The 21,158-nt window shown below is 32.9% G+C and overlaps 2 protein-coding genes across 6 annotated transcripts in view; one reads left to right on the forward strand and one right to left on the reverse strand.

Moving 5' to 3' along the window:
* LOC107447559 (mitotic-spindle organizing protein 2) overlaps positions 1-6,172 on the forward strand; it is a 79,749-nt gene extending 73,577 nt beyond the window's left edge. For 3 of the 4 annotated variants that reach the window (XM_043046013.2, XM_043046011.2, XM_071183673.1), the window contains one exon: positions 129-1,630. In XM_043046013.2, the coding sequence (XP_042901947.1) occupies positions 129-217 (89 nt within the window). In that variant the 3' untranslated portion in view covers positions 218-1,630. Of the gene's footprint in view, positions 1-128; positions 1,631-6,143 lie in introns of those variants that run through there. The other variant, XM_043046014.2, reaches the window with a different exon arrangement.
* Positions 1-21,158, reverse strand: part of LOC107447553 (long-chain-fatty-acid--CoA ligase 5) — a 66,978-nt gene that overhangs the window by 9,808 nt on the left and 36,012 nt on the right. Inside the window, exons 8-16 of one of the 2 annotated variants that reach the window (XM_071183667.1) lie at positions 17,121-17,172; positions 15,543-15,616; positions 14,818-14,832; positions 13,046-13,117; positions 10,710-10,844; positions 8,954-9,036; positions 7,025-7,175; positions 3,578-3,647; positions 1,627-1,715 (exon numbers count right to left, since the gene is read on the reverse strand). In XM_071183667.1, the coding sequence (XP_071039768.1) occupies positions 1,627-1,715; positions 3,578-3,647; positions 7,025-7,175; positions 8,954-9,036; positions 10,710-10,844; positions 13,046-13,117; positions 14,818-14,832; positions 15,543-15,616; positions 17,121-17,172 (741 nt within the window). The remainder of the gene's footprint in view (positions 1-1,626; positions 1,716-3,577; positions 3,648-7,024; positions 7,176-8,953; positions 9,037-10,709; positions 10,845-13,045; positions 13,118-14,817; positions 14,833-15,542; positions 15,617-17,120; positions 17,173-21,158) is intronic. The other variant, XM_043046009.2, reaches the window with a different exon arrangement.

Consider the following 21,158-nt stretch of genomic DNA (forward strand, 5'->3'; position numbering starts at 1 on the left):
TAGAGGTAATTCTATGGTAATAAATCTAGATGTTTAAACTTGAGGACTTATTTTTAAATAACTCGTGTAAAGTTTCTTTAGAAGAGTCTTATATCTGCTAACTAATGGGAATCCTTTTTCTTTTCAAGGTTCCATTTTAGTCGGACATTCAGGAGATGCTTTACCTCTGAAGACACTTTTCATAGCAAGCTCTGTTTCACTTCCATTGGTGCTGTAAAATTTAAAGCTTACAGAAAAGTGAGTTCAGATGAACTTAGTGTAAACTATGAAATTTCAAATGCTGACAAAAATACATTCAAAATACAAACAAATTTTTGCTGAATTACTTACCCATAGCGTAATCCTGCCATAATTTGCTTGCGTTTTGATATTTTTAAGTTTTTTTTTAGTATTTGAAGCTTCATGATTTACTTTATTTTAACCTGAACTCACAGTTCTTTAAACTTTAAATTACTTATGTAGTCGTTTTACATGTTGTACAGCGTCCTGATAAGGCGTTAACTATGTATGTTATATTTGGTGGATTCTGCGGCTACATTTGGTAGATTTTAAAGTAGCGAGAAAAGTATCGAGAGTGTCACTTGTGAATCAGGATTAATTTTTCTTCAGGCAGTTATTTTTAGGTTAGAAAAATAGTATATAAAATTCATTTCGCTGATTTTGAAGCAAGCATCAAGTAATTACTTCCAAAAAATACAATTTTTACATATTTTTACATTTACATAGACGAGTTATTTTCTTCTCACAGCCAATGATCATTGTTGGTTGTAAAAATCTTGCATTTATTTAACTATTTTCTTCTTAATCGAAAATTTTAGCATTTGCATTTTAAACACATAAAACTAAAATATTAAATTTAAAAATTAGAATAAAAATTCTATTGTTCGGAGTAATAATTGGCTGAAATCCAGAAAACTATTTACTATATAACTGATTTTTCTATCCTCTTTAACAAATACAATTTATTTGCTAAACTAGCACTCAAACGAGAATTAGTTTTAAATTAATTTTTTTTAGTCTCAAATGTGACAACCCCACTCAATTATGGAGCAAGGTTTTCAAGATTCCGATTTTTTTTTCCTTTTTTGCCGAAACTTATAAATAATTTATTTCTTAACCAAAGCGAGAGACAATTTATATATGTTATATTTCAATTAAAAATACTATCTACGTAAAAAAAATGAATCAGATTAATTTTTTTGTTGACACTTCGTTTAAGTTTTAGTTAATCAAAGGAGAAATTAGCATTTAGTGAACGAAGAATTCTCTAACCGAAATACTAAAATTGCTGAAGTGACGTATTATATTAACAATTTTGTTTTAGATAGAAATTAAATATAAATGCAGTACCAAACTTTTGTTCTTAAAATCAATATTTCATATCGAGTTAATATCTCATCTATAAGAGATAATTATATCGTAACCACCTAAATGCAGAATCCGTCTCTCTGTAAACTGTTGATGCCTCATCGCAAAGCTGCAAAAAAAAAAAGCCTAACAAATGACGTTTTTAGTTCGCAAAGAGACAGATTTTCACATTAGCCTACGGCAAATCTATTTGTTAGATTTTAGTATTTAAGTAAGATTTACTCTTTTATTATCAAATATATCAATAAAAAATATTACTTCTCCCGTATCATCTTTAGAAAAATATCCCATGTCTGGAACGTCAACTAATTTGATGTGGTTGCAAACCATAGGAGATCCAACAAAACCTATAACATTTAAAAAAAAAAATTACAAATTAAAATGACAACATAGTGATTACTGAGTCGCGTACTTAGAATGCCCAGAGAAAAAAATGTCAAAATATCTGTTGCTGTTCGCAGAGGGAGACCCATGTAAATGTTTTTATATGTAATGCCATTATATGTAAATGTTTACATTTACAATGTACGATATTCAATGAGTTAAAGTTCTTAGGGATTTCTGAATGGGAGTAAGCCATATCTGTTGTTAAAGACAGGATTAACTGGAGAATATGTTATAAGCCTTACATATACCCGGAGATAAGCGATTACTTCAAGACCCTTTGAAAAAATTACATTTTTTTTTTAAATATGCTTCATAATACCCTGTGTATCTCAGGTTCAAGATTTAATGACTTGAAATACATACCAATTCTTATTTTAAATAAAAGCTAAACTAAATCATTTGTCTAAATTATCATATAAGTGCTGCACAGCAAGATATATTAATATTGTAAAGAGTAGTTTTTGTTGTAAAAATGCAAATGGTACTAATATTTTGAACTTTTTTCCTTTTATGATTATGTTATTACAGTTTTAATAAATATGATGTTTTCCTTACAAAGATCCGATTTTATTACTATAAATTTTTTAAATTTTGTTTCAGATTAATATCGTTCAGAATTATTAGATCTAAACCAGTTTCGGCATAAGAATAACAATCTTTGATTGGACGTGAACAACAATTTACTGAAATAAAACCCTTGTCAGCCAAGTTAACATGGAGGGCATCGATAAGGTATCTTTATCTCAAAATTCGAGACCTGTTTTCCTTTTATTTCAGCTAAAATTAATCCTAAGAATTAAAAGTATCAATTATATGTAAATTTAGTGTTAAATAACTACCGCATACGCATATTAAAAGTTCAAACCTAAAAAAAAAGAACTTTCTAGGTTCCAAACTGCTAATAATTGATTAAATTTATCATGAAATCATATTGTAATCGTCATTGAGTGGAAATTTTAATTACTGTGGTGATTAAATAAGCTTATGTGAGCGAGACAGCTTATTTTTTTAACATATAATAGTGGTTTCAATAAAAAAATAAAACGATATTTAGGAGTTACGACACTGATGTTGAGAGGGAACACGTACGAAATAATTATGAGCGGCACTTTTGCCAAGTTATTTATGTCATTACGTGCCAAATAAAAAGCTAAAACTTATAAAAAAATAGTGTTCTTTTTAAGTGTTATTTTCCCGAAAACATTTTGCAAATAAATATTAAAAATAAAGTTGCATTTTTAGATTGAAAAGAGTCACGATGACTCAGGATTTAATCCCTGAGTCATCATGGCGTAAATAGATAAGTACTACTCTACCATAGATAAGCGATAGAGTAGTACTTGTCTATTTATGCAAATTTGTTAAAATTAAATTTATGTTACTGAAAGACTTGTAGTTCCAGTTCCACTGAGCGAATCAGAATGAATCAAATATATGTTCAGTAGATCATATAGTCAAGGTTTGCAATGGGAAAAGAAGTTTGAAATTCTGCTAACGGATGACACTGTTCTTCTAAAACCATAGGTATATAATAAGTTAATAACGAAATGGTACGCTTTCAGCATTTTGATATTCGGCAAAATGCTTCATAGAACACAAATAATTAAAATGCTATGTTATTCTGTTCTCTCTTTTTTTTTACATCGTTTCAGTGCCACCAGTTGGTAAACTTCAAAACTATCCCTCCCCCCCAAAAGAAAAACCATGGCGTGATCTACAAAACATATATCTGAACTTTCATTTGGATACGTTAACTAAAACCTGAACTGTCTCTGAGTACTATCAATTTAATTTTAACCGCCTTATACCTAGTAGTACTTACCCAATGGCATGTCTTTTGGAAGAGTCATGACAGCTGCCAGAACTTCAGTACTCCCGTACGCTTCAAATACCTGCAACACATTTCACCATTTACCATATTAACTTATATCGCATTACCATAACTTATATCACTTACCATATTAACTTATATCACATTACAAAAAAGCCGGCCAGGTGGCCGAGCGGTTAGCGCGCCTGACTGCGAGCCATAGGCTGCGGGTTCGAATCCCGCTCTGTGCATGGATGTTTCTCTCTCTCTCTCTTTGTGCTGTCCTCTGTTGTGTGTGCGAATGATGTGTGAATGTGGCCCACCCTATAAACGGGTTTGTGGCGTGGGCAATGTTGCTCGCCTCCGTGACTTTGGTTCACAAGTGCCCACTGGGTAACGCGAAATGAGCAACAATTCTGGCATAGTATAGGCAAAACTCTTCATCTAATGGTTGGATTTTCACGTGCTGAGATTCAATCTTAAAAATTCGAAGGCTTAACTTTGACTATGCTAATTATTTAGAGCATACGATAAAGTTACAAAATCACATATAAAAACATACTTTCTTTAAATAAACATGTACTTTTTTCAACGGATTTGTATTAGTGACCATCAAGGTGTAAGGGTAGCTGCAATCAGAAAAATAGGGTTTTAACAATTTAGGTATAGGAGAGCTTGAAAATTAAGCTCCCTTACTGTTAATTTCATTGCTTGCGTATTTCGCCATCTGATGGAAGATATATTTTTTAATTTCAATTTTTCAAGAACTAGTGAACTGATTCTTTTCATAGTTTGGATTTTGCCTTTCAAAATTATGTAGATTAAGTTGGTGCAAAATGTTTTGTACTTTACAAGTCAAATTTGTTTCGTCCATTAGTAATTTAAATAATAAAAATTAAATAATTATGAGACAAAATGTTTTGCATGGAATTACCTATGGATGAACAAGCTTTTCAACGTTATGCAATTATTTTAAAATTCTTTTCATTAATTCCGGAGCTATGACGAATTACGCAAAACAGGAAATTAAAATTAAAGGGTCTAATCTTTCGATGGTTCTCCTGACCAAACTATTGGGACCACATTTTCCAGATTGTGACTTCCAACTACATTTTGAGAGACAAGGATCTGAATTCAAAGAAGAAAAATAATATTTTTTCAGAGAAAGTACGTTTTTAAGTCTTACTTCGGAAGTAAAAACGTAGTCTGCAATAATTAATTAGCAAAATTAAAGATAGGCCCTTGAACTATTAAGATAGTACATAAATCTTAGATCAAATTTATTCATAGCGTTTTGCGTAAAGTGCATCTATTGCTTGGGCACGCTTTATTGGACGCTAATTTTTGTTTTCAGTTTGTTGTTATTTGTTGTTGTTGTTGTTAATTTACATCGCACTAGAGCTGCACAATGGGCTATTGGCGACGGTCTGAGAAACATCCCGGAGGATGATCCGAAGACATGCCATCACAATTTTGATTCGCTGCGGAGGGGATGGCACCCCCGCTTCGGTAGCCCGACGACCTGCGCGCGAAAGGATATAAATCGTTTTCTTGAGTCAAAAAAGGCATTAATATGATATTAATCTTGGTCAAAATTATATTTTTTTCACGAGATTAACTTCTTCCTTCTGTTTCAAAGAGCTTCTTCGAAGTGTTCTTCAAAGCGCTTTGGCCAAGTTAATCAAATAATGCTGATAAATATTAAACTCAAATTGAAGTTCTAATTTAAACTGTACAGCACACACATTCATGCTGAGAGCTGGCTAGCTTCTAATCTAGGCAGATATTGTAAACATCCAAATAAATATTAACTTAAAAATAAATAAAAAAATTGCCCATTTAAGAATTTTTTTTTCACATAGAGGAAAATTATTGAAACCAAAAAATTTTTTAAACCAATGAATGCTTAATCAATGAATTATTGAAACCAAAAAATTTTTAAAACCAAATATTGAAAAACCGCATATGTGAAAAGCATTTTGATTGCACACGTGAACCATTTTGTTTTGAGACTACTATCTACTAACAGGAGATGAAATGGACAACTGTTTGATTAGCGGAAAGTTTAACAACTTCTCTTTATGTGAATTAGTGTGGTCTAACCCACGGGCCGCATGCTGACCATCTATTAATTTTTATGGGTCTTGCCATTTTTAATGGAAAGATATTTTAGTTTAACACTTGGAAAATACTATTTTAATTCAACTTCGTAATACTAATTTAAGTTCATTTTTTCATTTTGTATTCAATTGCGATCTCCACCCCCGTAACGGCCATATTAAAGCTTCACTCTTAAATTGCTATAATCGGTGGAGTGGCTATAATAGTGCACGCTTACCGGAAATGAACTGAATCGAAAACGAGAAATCGAAACGGTAGTGCTTCACTACAATTCAGTTTGAGACATCCAGTACTGAGCCTCGAACTTGCAGTAAACATTGATAGATTTGCATTTGGAAAACAGTGTCAATCATCTCAATTATAATTCGATTATAAAATGAAGTGGTTTATTTAATTTCCTTTGAAATAAATTTTACTAAAAATTTTAGTATTATATATATAATTTGTTTTCTTTCAGCTGGAATCTGCTAAAGGTTGATGGACCCTTGCGTAACTGAAGATAGGATCACCCTGCTATATAGATAATTGTGTGTCATTAATATTTGTCTTTTTTTTTATAAAGTCGTCCATGGAAAGTTATATAAACCCGAGAAAAATATATCACAGTTAATAAATTGGAAATAATTTAATATTCTTAGGGCGACCTGTTATCAATTGATCCACGAGCCAGTATAGGTTCGTAGTCCGGAATCCACTGCTCTAAAGTATGCGATATTTATGACAATGATCTTTTTGAAGCCGCTATGGTTCAGGTGATAGGACGTTCCCCTGAAAATGAGGTGATCCTGGTTCGAATCCCAGTGATGACTGGTCGATAAGAACTCTGTTCCCTGTACACAGTGCTGACGTAAAAATATCTTCAGTGGTAGACATATTATGAGTTAGAGGCCTCATGCTATCAGGCTAAACATGGGAGGTTTTCGTAATTTTTCTCTCCGTGTAACACAAATTCGGGTTACTTCCAGCAAAAAGTCCTCCCCGAAGGCTAATTTCTCCCAACACTTGATACAAGAGTTCCCTTGTCTTCTGGAATGGGTTTAAAATCCCATTGCTACGGAGTTGAATTAATAGTCGTAAACTCAAAATTGGGTTGCTTGTTCAACGACGATTACAATAATAACACAAATAGATGGTCTTTTTTTCCAGAAGCATACATTTATATTATTTTAAATAAGTGATGCTGAAGACGTGTAACAATTTCTGTAGAATAAATTTAGAGAAAATTGCTGAAACTTTTTGACAAAAAAATTAATATATGTATATTTATCTGGAAAGAATTTTTTTTAAATAGCACTTGAATATATTTACTTCGAATTGAGATTAAAGAAGAAGTCTTACGTATCCACCAGAAGCTATCGAGAAAAAATGCATCACATCTTGAGGTACAGGAGCCGACGTAATACATGTTGCAAAGACGTTGCCACCAATTTGCTCTTGGAAATCTTTAAAGACGTATTTGTCCCAAATTGTAGATTTTGTAAGGATACCCCTTCAGGAAATAAATAAATGAAGAGACATCATTAAATCAATAGCTCTGATCACTTTAGAAACAGTTTTGATGATGAAATTGTGAAAATTACAACACCATGAAAGAATCGTCATAATTGAGTGAAATTTAATAGTTGAGTAGTAGTGGTACAAATAAATTATTAAACTTTCAAAGCAAACAAACAATAACGAGAGATCGAAATCAGTATTTTGTGTAGCCACCATGCGCCGCAATAAGTGCTGCTGCACGACGGGGCATGGAGTCGAGTAAATTTTGAATGTCTGAGGAAGAGCATTCCATATTGTTTGTATGCGTACTCAAAGTTCGTCTGTGGAAGCAACAGGACGAGGATTACGAGCGAGACGCTGACCAACGAAATCCCACACATGTTCAATCGGCGACATATCCGGGGAATACGCAGGCTAAGGAAGAAGTTGTACCTGCCGAGAAACAAGGAAGGATTGAACAGTCATAGCAATGTGAGGGCGGGCATTGTCCTGTTGAAATACAGCGCCTGGCAAGGTTTGAAGGAAGGGAACAGCTTGGGGCTGTAGAATTTCACTGATGTACCGGCTGATGTTCAGATTACCCACAATTAGTAGCAATTGAGATCGTTCATGTTATTCCATGGTACCCCAGACCATAACTCCGGGTGTTCGTCCACTGTGGCTTTCGATAATGCACTCCGACGTTCACCGGCATAGCGTCTGACACGAATGCAGCCATCATGGTACCACAAATTAAAGTGGGATTCGTCAGAAAACATGACACGCTGCCAATCAGCATGCCAGTCCCTATGCTGATTGGCCCTTTGTAGCCGCAGGCGGCGATGGTTTAGCGTGAGGGGGGATCCTGTATAAAGGAGTCCTTGCACGCAGTCCATGCTGCAGCAGATGTCTACGAATTGATGAAGCACACAATGAAACACCTGTAGCTATTGACTACCGTGCTGCCAGTTGTCTAGAGTGAGCCGTCCGGTCCGTCAGCGTCATGCGGACTAGGTGTCTATCATCGCGAGCTGATGTGACATTTCGGGAGCCACTCCCGGATTTCCGAGTTGTCAGACACTCTTGCGTCCACTGCTTCCAAACACGCATCACTGTGATGCTGTTACGCTGCACACGAGCGGCTACTGCACGATAAGACAATCCAGCTTCACGAAGGCCGATGATTCTCCCCCGTTCAAACCCCGTAAGTTGTTGAAACCTCACTCTCTTTCATCGAAGAGGCATAAGTGACGACTGAGCTAACGTTTACCACTAGCAGATAACCACCGATAATCATACCGCCTCGCTACAGCCGTCTATTTATTCGGATCCATCCGCCATTCAGAGGGAGCTGCTCAGCATACGCATGCGTTACGGGTCTTATTCAGAAAGGCGGTCAAATCTTATTAACCATAACGTAATTATTTTTTTTTGTGCATATTTATTTTGTTGCATTAATATACTGTTATAAATTACAATTAAAGAGATCTGTTAAATGCTTTAGAACTTAACGATCAGAAAAATTTCTTCTGTTCACGAATAGAACTAAATATTTATAATACTAATAGATAATAATATCTGGACGTGAGGAGTGAAGGCTCAAGCATAAGCAAACAGAATTCCTTTTAGTACATATATGTTAAGTGAATAATTTTAATTTTAGTAGAAAAACTGTTTTCTTCCAAGAAACAACAATTATTGTGAAGCAATCATTGGGGTTGCTGAGTGGCAGCGAATAGAGGGCTTAGAACCCTAGTATGAAATAATCTGTGAATGATTAAAATATAATACTTTTTTAAGAGTTTTTCTTTTTGCTTCATCGCTAGGGGTAATAAAGCTGTTTTGATTTTGCTTTCTTTTATCTTCATTAAAGCCTGCGAAGAAAAAAAAACCATATTACTTCAATTGATTCAGGAAACGTAACAAAAGAAAACGAGAAAAGGAGGAATCACCTTGAGTTAAAATTGAGTACAATAAAATACTGTTATTGTGAACAAAATAATAATAGTAAAAAAAAACGCGAATGATGCAGAAATGAAATATACTATAGTTACAGGTTTATAGACAAGATTCTTCCTAATGTCTAAACACCAAATGATCATTGAGAAAAACAAACACGTACAAAAGAGACAAACACGTACATGTAAAGAGACAAACAGGCAAAAAGTGGTTAAAGTATTAGAGACAGAAGAACAAGTTTGAAGGAGATAATCAAGTAGTAGTAGTACTTTACTTACTGCACTAGAGCTGCACAATGGCCTACATAATAATCAAAGAAGAGAGATAGCAAGCTTACATCAGTTGCTTTAGTTATCATATGCAACAAATGCAAATTGGTTATCATATGCAACAAATGCAAATGCATAAGCAAATTTCGTAAACCTAGCTTAAATATTCATGGAGAAAAAGACATTTTCATAACAAAAAAAATCATTTTTTTCGCCTCAAATTTTCTTACCTTAATCACAGGAATATTCAATAAAATTAAGCAAATTTTTTTAAATAAATTTTTAATTAATAATAAGTCATCTTACAAAAATGATTTAAAATATTTTTGTTATAGGTTTGGCAGATTATCGAAAAATAAAATAAAAACGTAAATTAAGGGTGGTAGGATGTCTTATGACGCGTTCTTACTAAAGTACAGAAATGCATTTGATTTGTCAGTACAATATAATTCCCTAAGTTCATGTTCATTCAGTTTCTCACCACTCACTATTTATATATATATATATATATATAAGTCACTTACTTCGCTTTATCATCTGATATTATACCTTTCTCTACTCTAGCTAATTAAATCTATTGCAGCAAAATGTCTCAAAAAGGACTAACTATTCACTCAAAAGAGAGAAATATCATCAAAGTAATGAAACATTTAATGTAAAAAAAAAAAATTCACATAGAGATTGTGAAATANTTCGGCTACGTTTAAATTTTTCTCCACTCAGATGAATGAATTAGGGGCCCTGTCGGGGCCAAAACTTAGACAACAACCTCGCATAGGTATGTAGATATATATCTTTTCCTTATTTTGTTTTCCGGCTTATTAATCTTTCTTTTTAATTTTTAAATATCTTTTAGTTTATTTTATTCATTAATAATTTTTCTCTTTGAAAAATTTATATATTTTCCCCCTATTTTCTTTGTAATAACTTATTTCATGTGTTTTATGAACTTACGGCTTAAAGCTGTTAAAAAACTTATCATTTTTTTTCTTAATTTAATTTTCTTCTATATATACATATATATAATAACATCGTGACGAGAGAGAGAGATTAGATACACTCAATATTTAGGAGACTACTTTTTATTTATTTTCTTTCTCTTCTTTTTTTAAATGTACAATATTTTTTTTCTTCTCTATACTGTGCATGTGCTATAGTTTATGTTATTGCTGCCAAATATTCTTGATGTAAAGCTATTTCAGCAAGATAGTTTGCAATCCCGATTTAAAAAAAAGCGTATGGAAGATTTTACAATAATTTTTTTTTATAACAAACAAGAACATATTAGAGTTTTACTTATTTTAGGTAGTGATACTTACTTGCAAATAAATACTAGTCATTAGTCTAGGAACCACCGGTAAAATGGTCGGCTTCACGCGTCTTACTTCTTCCATCAGACCTTGAACGTTTCCGGAATAAAATGCGACGCAACGAGCAAAGTACATGCTGGCTACCTGATTGAAACAAAACAATTCATGAGTCGTTAGCTAATTGAAAAATCTAGCTCTTTGTAAATGTTGCCAGCATTTTAGTATTCTAATAAAGTATTCATGTAAAGTATTTCTAATCCACCTGAAATTCATAGGTTCAATAAATTCGGCGTATCGGTTTTAAGACTAATCTGGAAACTCTCGAAAATCACTCAATCTAAATTTTCTTAAGCTTGTTGCCATAAACCTTTAAGATTATTTACAATAAGCCTTCACTATTCTAGCCTTATTGCAAACTGTCTAAAATAAATCAGACTTGTTATACAATGAATGGTATGGTGTCTAAGTGGACTAAAGGTATTTGTGTTAACTGAAAAAAGCCTGAGAAATGTCAGGCTGTTTAGAAAATACTCAATTTAATTCAGATCAATTGCAAAATGACGGCGGCCGTTATCAATGATCCAGATTATTCAATTGGCATAAGCATTTCATAATCCTAAAAATACAAATATTCTAAATCATACTTTCTTCTTTATTTCGAAAGAAAAGTTTGTAATTAGAATGACAAATCGGATTAGAAAAAAATGAGTTCTGAATTAACATTAAGGAAAATTTAAATAGTGTGCGCCATTTTGTTTCTATTTAATTATCTATCTTGTAAAGCAATCATAAGGATAACTAACATAATTTTTTAAAAATAAATTCATAAATATATAGTGAGTGCTAAGGCTGATAAATCTACTAGCTTTAACTAAGCTGAAAGAAATTTTTAAAGATTAGTTTTTTTGACCGAAAAAAAGGAAAACGACTGATCCAGTTTCTTTTTGAAGGAGATCCGGGACGCGATATTTTGCATGGACTCAACTAAGCTCGAAGATATCGAAAAAATCTTGTGAAAATAAATCTTGTTCTATAATCAATTTTATTTAAAAATATGTATCAAGCAATTTTGAGGTATAGAATGGATCTGGAGCACATAGTATATAAATAAACACAGTTTTCATGCGTGAAATAAGCATTTGCAGAATGATCTCGTGCAAGAAGAGAAGGAATAAGATTGATAGTGGGTATTTGGCGAAATTCAAAATAACCAGCCAAAATGTGGGGATTGAAGTGCTCCAGAGTTAATCCTTGTGAAATATCGCATCCGAGACAGATTTTTGAAACTTTTTGTTCTGATGTACCATACAAAATATATTATAAAATGCTCGAAAATATTCCAGGAGACATTTTTAAAATACCAATGTAATATCAAACTGAGTTTTTCAATATTATATAAACATTTCTTCTTTCAATTAATTCGAAATTTCTTTTTTACCCTTTGTTACTCTTCAGCCTGGTTACCATGACCGCGGAGAATTTATTTATTGACTTTGAATTAAGTATTAAGTTTTTTTTAAGGAAATATAGGTAAGTATCATTATTTGCATGTCTAAAATTTTGTAACTGGTAATGTAGGAACATTTCTAATTTAGCTGTACTGTCTGCTTTCATCTGTATTAGCTTTGTTTCCCTATATAGTTTAACAAACAGCAATTGCAATGATTTACAGTACAAATTTAGCTAGACTGTAAGTTGTTAATTGTTTCAGGTAACTATTTTCTATTGAAGTACTTTTGAACATTGGTAACAGAGGGGAACAATGTAGATTCTAGTTGAAGTTTTATTATTATTTTTTTTTTACAGTTCCAAATCAAAAAGTACGCTGCTGTTTTAAGTTTTATGGACGCAGCTGAAATTTTTATATATAGCAATTCGAATATTTACTTTTTTAATTTTTTTTCCTAAATGCGTCTTTCATTTGAAAAGGACACACTCACACAAAAAACAGTTCTTGATAAACAGTTTTAAAATGCGTATAAACAATGATAAATAATATAAACATAATAGTGAGTAGGAAATGCATAATCGACATAATAGTGAGTATTACATAATAATGAAATACAAGTCCCTCAATTCTTTTAATCAGAATTTAATAAACTACAAAATGCCGAACTATTGGATGAAAAGTCGATTTCAATAAGATTTTGAGTGCATTTTGATTGGCCTTATTTTAATTGCTTTAAGAGATTGATTCATGATCGTTCTCATATTCAGTGAGGTCGAGTTAGTTTAAGTACTAGTTAGTTCTAGTACTAATTAAGATAGTTTACTGGTTTCCTTCTTAATCTATTTCCCCTGCGTCATTATCTACGTGTGTTATGAAACATTTCGGTTTGACTTACCTCATTGACTATTTCATACACATGTGCAGTTGGTAGGTATGATATGATACATCCGCCAAAAATACCAGCAGTCTAAAAAAAAATTATGAAATAATTAATAACTGATGATCAAATTGTTTGAAATTAAACAATTTCCAAAATTTTTTATAAATAAATTACTGATATAATCTGCAAAGCACCGTGGCACTCAATTTGCTTAGAATAATGTCATTTTTTCTTAAATGATATAGATTAGAAATTCAAACTGAAAGGAATTAAAAAGCTAAAGGAAATTGGAAAATCGGATTCAAGTATAACTTTTCATATTAATTATTTTTGAAATCAGAACTTTTATTTAATATTACTAGATACGATAAATTGACAAATAAAAGTACAAAGATGTCGATTTTTTGCTAAAAGTTTATATACAAAAAATGCAATTTAAGGAGGAATATTACAATGGCAAGTTATGTTTTTAAATTGGCAACAGTGGTTTCAGTGACAACATCGCTATTTCCATGTATTGTTTGTGAGCAGGGTCTGTTATTAAATAGAAATTATCGAAATCCGTAAGGAATCTATCTGGTAACAATAATAAAGATTAGCGTGATGTGAAAATGTCATCTTTGAAAAAGTATCGCTTATCACTGCATTTTCCAACTCCATAAAAAAAAATTATTGCATCATTGATTTCTCCTGTGGAGAATTAAAGATTAAATATCTACGTATGTATAACAATGGTTGGTTGGTTCTAATGCCACTTGCCACACGGGCAAGCCTGCTTGGTGAAACCGAGCAAATTTAAAGCAGAGTGTGCGATTCCTGTTTTTCAGTGGCGCCATCTATGGCCAAGAATTCGACTTCTGCCACATCATACGTCACACTTGTTCATAAGGCGAACCCATCCATTCATCCACAGATCATAATTTTGACCTGAATCGGAGAACGATCGATCTCCAATCCAGTACCCCCAGAGGTATTGATTTGTTATGAGAACATGGAGGACTTCGAGACTTGACAGAGTTTTAACGTGCATCAGTCACCAACTACACGGGGAGTCTTCGGCCGGCGGGGTTCGAACCCACGAACTCTCGGACATGGGCCCAGCACCCTACCGACCTGTGTGCCTGCCTGTGTGTCTCTCTCATATCTCTGAAATTGCTTGTGCTCGCATCTTGAAATTTAGACAGCGCTAACAAGAAGCAATTTTTCCAAAACATTATTCACAAATTTCCGTAAGACCATTCGAGAAAGAAGTTTTACAAAAAGAATTTTTATCATACTTTTAGCATTAGGAGTTGTTAATTGTTACTAACTAAACTTCCTACGCATTTTTGCTTCAATTAAGAAGATAACATCTGTGATATTTCCTAGCTTAGAGAATTTTTCAATCAGAAACAAAAGATTACTGATCGTTTTTCATAGTTATTTTATTCGTTATGTCAGGTTAGCGCAAAGATCAACGCACGTAGCATGTGAAGAATGCACAAACGAATTGTTATTTTTAAAACTATCTAAAACCTGTTTATTTGCTGAAAATTGCGTTTTTTAAGCATATTTCTATAAAACTAAATGTTTTTAAACGGTTTAATTAAAATAAAAATAATGTTCCGCATTAAAGAACAAAATAAATGGAGGAAATTGCTTTATTGTCGTAAATTTTAACTAATTAATCAAAATCATACATAAAAGATGAAAAGAGAATGACATGCTATATCCAAATATAAATATATCCTTTAACACAATTTAGAGATGTTTTCAAAGAGAAGTAAAACAATAACACAAGTACTCACGTCATACACGAGACTCTGAATGGAAGGAAATACACCAAAATAAATAATTTAAAAAAACGTTTAATTCATCACAAATTTTCTTTAATTCTTGAATTATGTTATTTTATATCACACACACTTTACAACAGATATTTTCATTAGGGAATAGAATAGAAGAAAAGCTCAAACACAAAATCGAACGTGAAATTAAGAAGAACGAATAACCATTTTGCGTGAGTTACAAACAAACAAAAAATGATTAGAAGGAAGGGTTAGGAGGGCAGAAGATGTTGTTATAACATCTTCTGTCTAGGCAACTGGGACCATATTTTCCAGATTGTGGCTAACCTCTATATTTTTACTGTGAAGAATCCAAATTAGAAAAAAAATGTTTTTCGCTAAGAAAATAAGTTTACTTTTCAAATTTTGTAACATCATTCGCACTAATTAATTGTCACATTTTAAATTCACCTCTTTGTGTGATTTAAATTTTCATTTATTTCGAGAAAACTCGGTTAATCGAATGAAAGTTATCAGGGTGATATCGTTTTTTTTTCACTTTCTCTTTCGTTTTTAGTATGCATGAGTACTAACTTTTGTGACTCACAGCATTCAAAGTAAATTGAAGTCTGATAAAAGGGTATACATGAAAGAAAAAACTGTACTCTCAGTTTCAAAGGGGCCATCATAGCGAATAATAAGTAATTAGTATTTGAAAAAATGCTAAATAGCGTACAATCACTTACCCCATATCCATACACAAGAGATGCAACGCAAGAAATCAAATTTGCATGCGTCAAAATGGCACCTTTTGGAACACCTGTTAAAGGAAATTTATGTTAGATTTCTATTAAAATATTAAATTTATATTAAAATTACTTCGACGAAGAAAGAAAAATGGGGCGAGAAAATAAAAGAATTTTTAGCAGTTTCTGATATTGGCGTAGTGTATGGAGATTGTAGAACTAAAAATTTCAAGAATTTGTGTAGAACTAAAAATTTCAAGAGTTTTGCAAACGAGCCGGTAGAAGAATGCTTTTTTTCATATTTGAAATCATTGAGGCATTTGTACCGCAGACTGATTTTGTGCCACTTGCTTTCGCTCTCTCCTTTAAATGTATAGTCAAGGCTGAACTAGATCAGTAACTTTTACGTATTATGCTGTTTAATTGTACTTAATTAAACTGTTCCAAGAGCTACGTTGCATCTATGAAACAGGCAACGCCTTCTATGTAAACAAAGGTTGAAGCTGTCCACTACGTTTAATCAATATGTCTGGCTATATTTGTACGAACCCAATATATGAAATGAGATAATTGATTTAAAATATAATTTATCATGTTTAAAAATTATTAGTTTCTATCAGTTTAACTTTAAAAAAATGTAACAATATACCATTACTATTACAGAAACAATAACCATAAACAGAACCATGACTATTAATAATTCCATAAGGTCATAATTATCACACATGTATCGTTACTTCACAGATATAGGAATACAATCAATGAAAACATTTTAATTACCATAGAGAACCTGAAACGAATGACAGCTGTTTCACAACTTATTGCATATCCTTTGATTGGCAGAAAATTCCCGAAATTATCATTATTCTATTTATCGCTAGATGCCATTTATTTCTAGACACACACAACATAACCCTCCATGACTTTTGACAAAACCCTCCATGACTTTTACGCTAATCAAAACTTCCGGCACCAAACAGGTAAAGATTATAAACCTGTGGTATTTGTATTGGTATTTGTCGTAAGTCTGTTTAGGCAGTGGGGGTGCGATTGTTCCTGTTTTTCAGTGGCGCCATCTATGGCCAGGAATTCGACTTCTGCCACCACAACCACAACCCGTTTATAGGGTGGTTTACATTCGCACACAAAGGAGAAAGGACATAGAACACAGAGAGAGAAAGAAACATCCATGCCTTGCCCGGGATTCGAACCCGGGACCTTTCTGATGCAAGGACAGTTCCCTGCCTCCTACACAGGCCGGTCGGCGTGGTATTGTTTTAAATTACGGATTATGTTAAATTCGGACTTCTTTTCGGATAAACTTTTCCCTTCTCACCGAAGTACCACCTAAATAACTGAATAGTTTAAATGCAAATTTCTATTATCGGGTTTTTAAACTGGGAAATTTTCGTTTACTGCAGAGATTTAAAAAAAAGAATGACACTGAAATGTATAAAACTAGTTTTACTTACACACTAGATTCAGATAACTTCATTCTAAGTGATAAAAGTTTTATTTGCACATCAGTGTGAGAAAAACAGAACCTTTTCACAAATATTTAGAATATTTTATAAATACCTGTAGTCCCACTCGTGAATGGGATCATAAATTTGTCATCCGGTTGAGGAACCTATAGAACGATAGAGAAAAAAACAATTTTTTAAAATCATTTTACAGGGTATATACAAACTCTCTAATAAAAGAATGACTGATCCAAGAGGATTGAAATTTCAACAGCATGCTCCCAAAGTGATGGGGATATTAGAGCAGAGGTAAAAAAAATACCAAAATCACTCTGATGTTGTAAGTGTTGACAGAATTTAAGAATATTGTCACTAAGGAAAACAACTGACTTTGCTTTGAGAGAAAGGAAACTTTATACATATGAAAAACAAAGATCGCCACGGTGAGCGTGTCATCCACAAGTTCGTTGCTCGTTTCTAGACTTTTCTGCACATACAACGACATTTATTGGTGCGACTTTCAAGTTTTTAATCAGGCCTGCAAAAAAACTCCTATGGCTTTGAGAACATACTGTTGAAATTTGAGCTATTTTGGATCCCTGGTTCTTTTGTTTCAGAATTTCAATTTCCCAACTTTAAAGACTTGGATTACATTTTAAATCACGGTAAAATAAATATGCATGTTACTGAGTACTTGAACCATTTAAGGTATGTAGACGAAAGAGGGATGTTGAGAAAAAACATGAAAAAAAACGAGGCTAACAGTTATAATGTTAACAATTTGAGGTAGAAAGGCTTCCATTTAGTAATAGTTAATACTGTGTATATCCCTGTACGTCCAAGCAATCGATCTCAAAAATGGACTTTACCAGGAAAATTTATTTTTTTGTACATTGTGTGTTTTTTGAAATGCTGAACACGCATTTTGTGACCAAAATTTTTTCAGTGAAATATTTCTTCCAGGAAAAATCCTGTTTCGTGCACGCAACTTTATTTCTGAAGGCTTATATATGCCATCTGAGAAGCCTTCCGTGCCATAAAAAATATATAGGTAATAAATTATTATTAAAATAATTAGTATTATTACTTTATTTTAGCAGTAATTTACAATTTAAGAAAAGTTTAATTCATGCGATTATATTAAGCAACATTTTAGTGCATTGAAAAAAATAAATGAATTTTTAGGCTAAGTAAAAGTATAATGGAAATAAAATTGCAAATTTTTTACATAATACCCTTAAAAAATTATTCCAGCAGCATCATAACGATCTTATAGAAAAATAAAAACAATGACTGTCAGATGGTGAGTTTGTGAAGTAAAAGAGTTAACTTTTTTTATGATTGCCTGTTCAAAACAAAGAGCTGTCATCAACGGAAAGTTCGAAAATAGATTTTTATTAAGTTTTCATAATTTTTGAGGCTGTCATTAATGTATAGAGTGAAGTGGGCTAGAACAATAGATTATCAATAGTGTATCCATTGGGAACAAGAATGTCACTGTAGAACGTAATGAAGCTGTTAGATGGTGAAAATATAGTTTCACTGAGACTACATTCCAAGGAAGAAGATAAGGAACCTGTTAGATGGTGAAAATATCCTTTCACTGAGACTACATTCCAAGGAAGAAGATAAGGAAGCTGTTAGATGGTGGAAATATCCTTTCACTGAGACTACATTCCGAGTAAGAACGTAAGGAAGCTGTTAGATGGTGGAAATATCGTTTCACTGAGACTACATTCCAAGGAAGAAGATAAGGAAGCTGTTAGACGGTGAAAATATCCTTTCACTGAGACTACATTCCAAGGAAGAAGATAAGGAAGCTGTTAGATGGTGGAAATATCGTTTCACTGAGACTACATTCCGAGTAAGAACGTAAGGAAGCTGTTAGATGCTGGAAATATCGTTTCACTGAGATTACATTCCGAGTAAGAACGTAAGGAAGCTGTTAGACGGTGGAAATATCGTTTCACTGAGACTACATTCCAAAGAAGAAGATAAGGAAGCTGTTAGATGGTGAAAATATCCTTTCACTGAGACTACATTCCAAGGAAGAAGATAAGGAAGCTGTTAGATAGTGAAAATATCCTTTCACTGAGACTACATTCCAAGGAAGAAGATAAGGAAGCTGTTAGATGGTGAAAATATCGTTTCACAGAGACTACATTCCAAGGAAGAAGATAAGGAAGCTGTTAGATGGTGAAAATATCCTTTCACTGAGACTACATTCCAAGGAAGAAGATAAGGAAGCTGTTAGATGGTGGAAATATCGTTTCACTGAGACTACATTCCGAGTAAGAACGTAAGGAAGCTGTTAGATGATGAAAATATCGTTTCACTGAGACTACATTCCAAGGCAGGAGTGCTTCTTCAACTCCAAGGAGTATTTGAGGGGAGGGGAAACCAAGCGGAGAAATGTTAACTCGTTAAAGAATTTAAACAAAATTCCTGCAGTCACCTCATTCGTTATGGTTCTCTTCCATTCGTTATGGATAGGTGTGAAAATAATTTTTAAAATGGCTGTTGAAACGACCAATTTAAGGTATCTTAGCGACTTTGATCCGAGAAGTGCATAGCAATAGCTGGTACACTGTGTCCAGTGGAAGACTGATTGACTTCAAAATTAAAAAAACTCGAAAACAAAGGGCGATAATATAATGAAGCAAACGGTATATCTATTCTGAAAGTTGTAGAAATTCAAAGCAGAAATTTTAGAAATTAGTAACTAAAGCTTCCAACAGATGACGCTATATAGAGTTCTTGAAAATAGTACAAATACCGTATTGCTATCAAACCTGTAATATTACAGTGCAACAACACGTTTCTGAGTTGAATATAGGGTGAAAACCTCCTAATCCGGTACGATAAGCTTTTTTTCACGTTTTAACGTTAGAACTAATCGATTTGGCCATTGACGCTTTCCACAGCAATCTGTTTGCAATTTTTGTAATTAAATTCCAAACTTTCTGTATAAATGTTCTACAGCTTTCACAATAGATATATCGTTTTTCCCATATCTCTATCATCATCTTTTCTTTAGGAGACTTTAAATTTTAATTTCAGCCAGTATATACTCTGTATGTTATCCATATTATTATTACTTATGTTACATTGAATGATCATAGGAGGGATAAATTTTTATAACTTTGTTTCGAAGTAATTTTTTAGTTGTTACATGCACCACATGAACCATAAAAAAAATTGGGTTACTTTGCACATCATTCAATAACTGTCAAAAAGTATTAAATCGACTATGATACAGATTCGAACAGTGAGAAAGGGGCAGATATTTCTACTCACGATTTGAACATTTTTGACGAAAACAAATAAACAATGAAAATGAGAAAGGAAAAAAAACGCATTAAATCTAATGGCAAATTTTTAAACTTGCAAGTGAGAGACTTCGATTGCGAAATTTTGCAGGAAAAAAATTTTTGAAGCATTATCTAACAAAAAGTAGAAACATTTTTGTTTCATCTGAAAACCAGTGACATAGAGATGTAGTTTTACTACTGTTGTTGTTGATGTATGCCATTAAGGCACAGGGGGTGTGATTGTTCTTGTTTTCTAGTGGCGCCATCTATGGCCAAGAATTCGACTTCTGCTACACACATACGTCACACCCGTTTACAGGATGCACCCATTCATTCATCCACAGCTCATAATTTTGACCTGATTCAGAGAACGATCAATCTCCAATTCAGTACCCTCAGAGGTATTGATTTGTTATGGGAACATGGAGGCCTTTGAAACTCGACAGATTTAACGTGCATCAGTCACCATTTACTACACCTTCTTCCCTGCCGTCTTCGGCCGACAGGGATCGAACCCTCGACCACTTGGACATGAGTCCAGTGCCCTACCAACCAGGCTATCCCGGCCTAGTTTTACTACTCAAGAAGGGGATCAAACCAGAATGTTTTAGTTATTTGCTTTCAAAATTCCATCTCCAAATGACAAGACAATTTTTTATTATTCTTTCAAACAGTATGATTATTGTGTATAAACCTATATGTTCTCGTTTTCAGTTATTTCTCTTCTAAAGCTTATAACGAGAATCTTACAATTAATAAAAGTGTTAAATAATAATTAATATATTTTCTCAACTGTTCTTGGATATATTAATGTCCACATTTCTCTGCACAAAGGAAACAGC

The sequence above is a fragment of the Parasteatoda tepidariorum genome, chromosome 7 (assembly GCF_043381705.1).
Source record: "Parasteatoda tepidariorum isolate YZ-2023 chromosome 7, CAS_Ptep_4.0, whole genome shotgun sequence".
Lineage (NCBI taxonomy): Eukaryota > Metazoa > Arthropoda > Arachnida > Araneae > Theridiidae > Parasteatoda > Parasteatoda tepidariorum.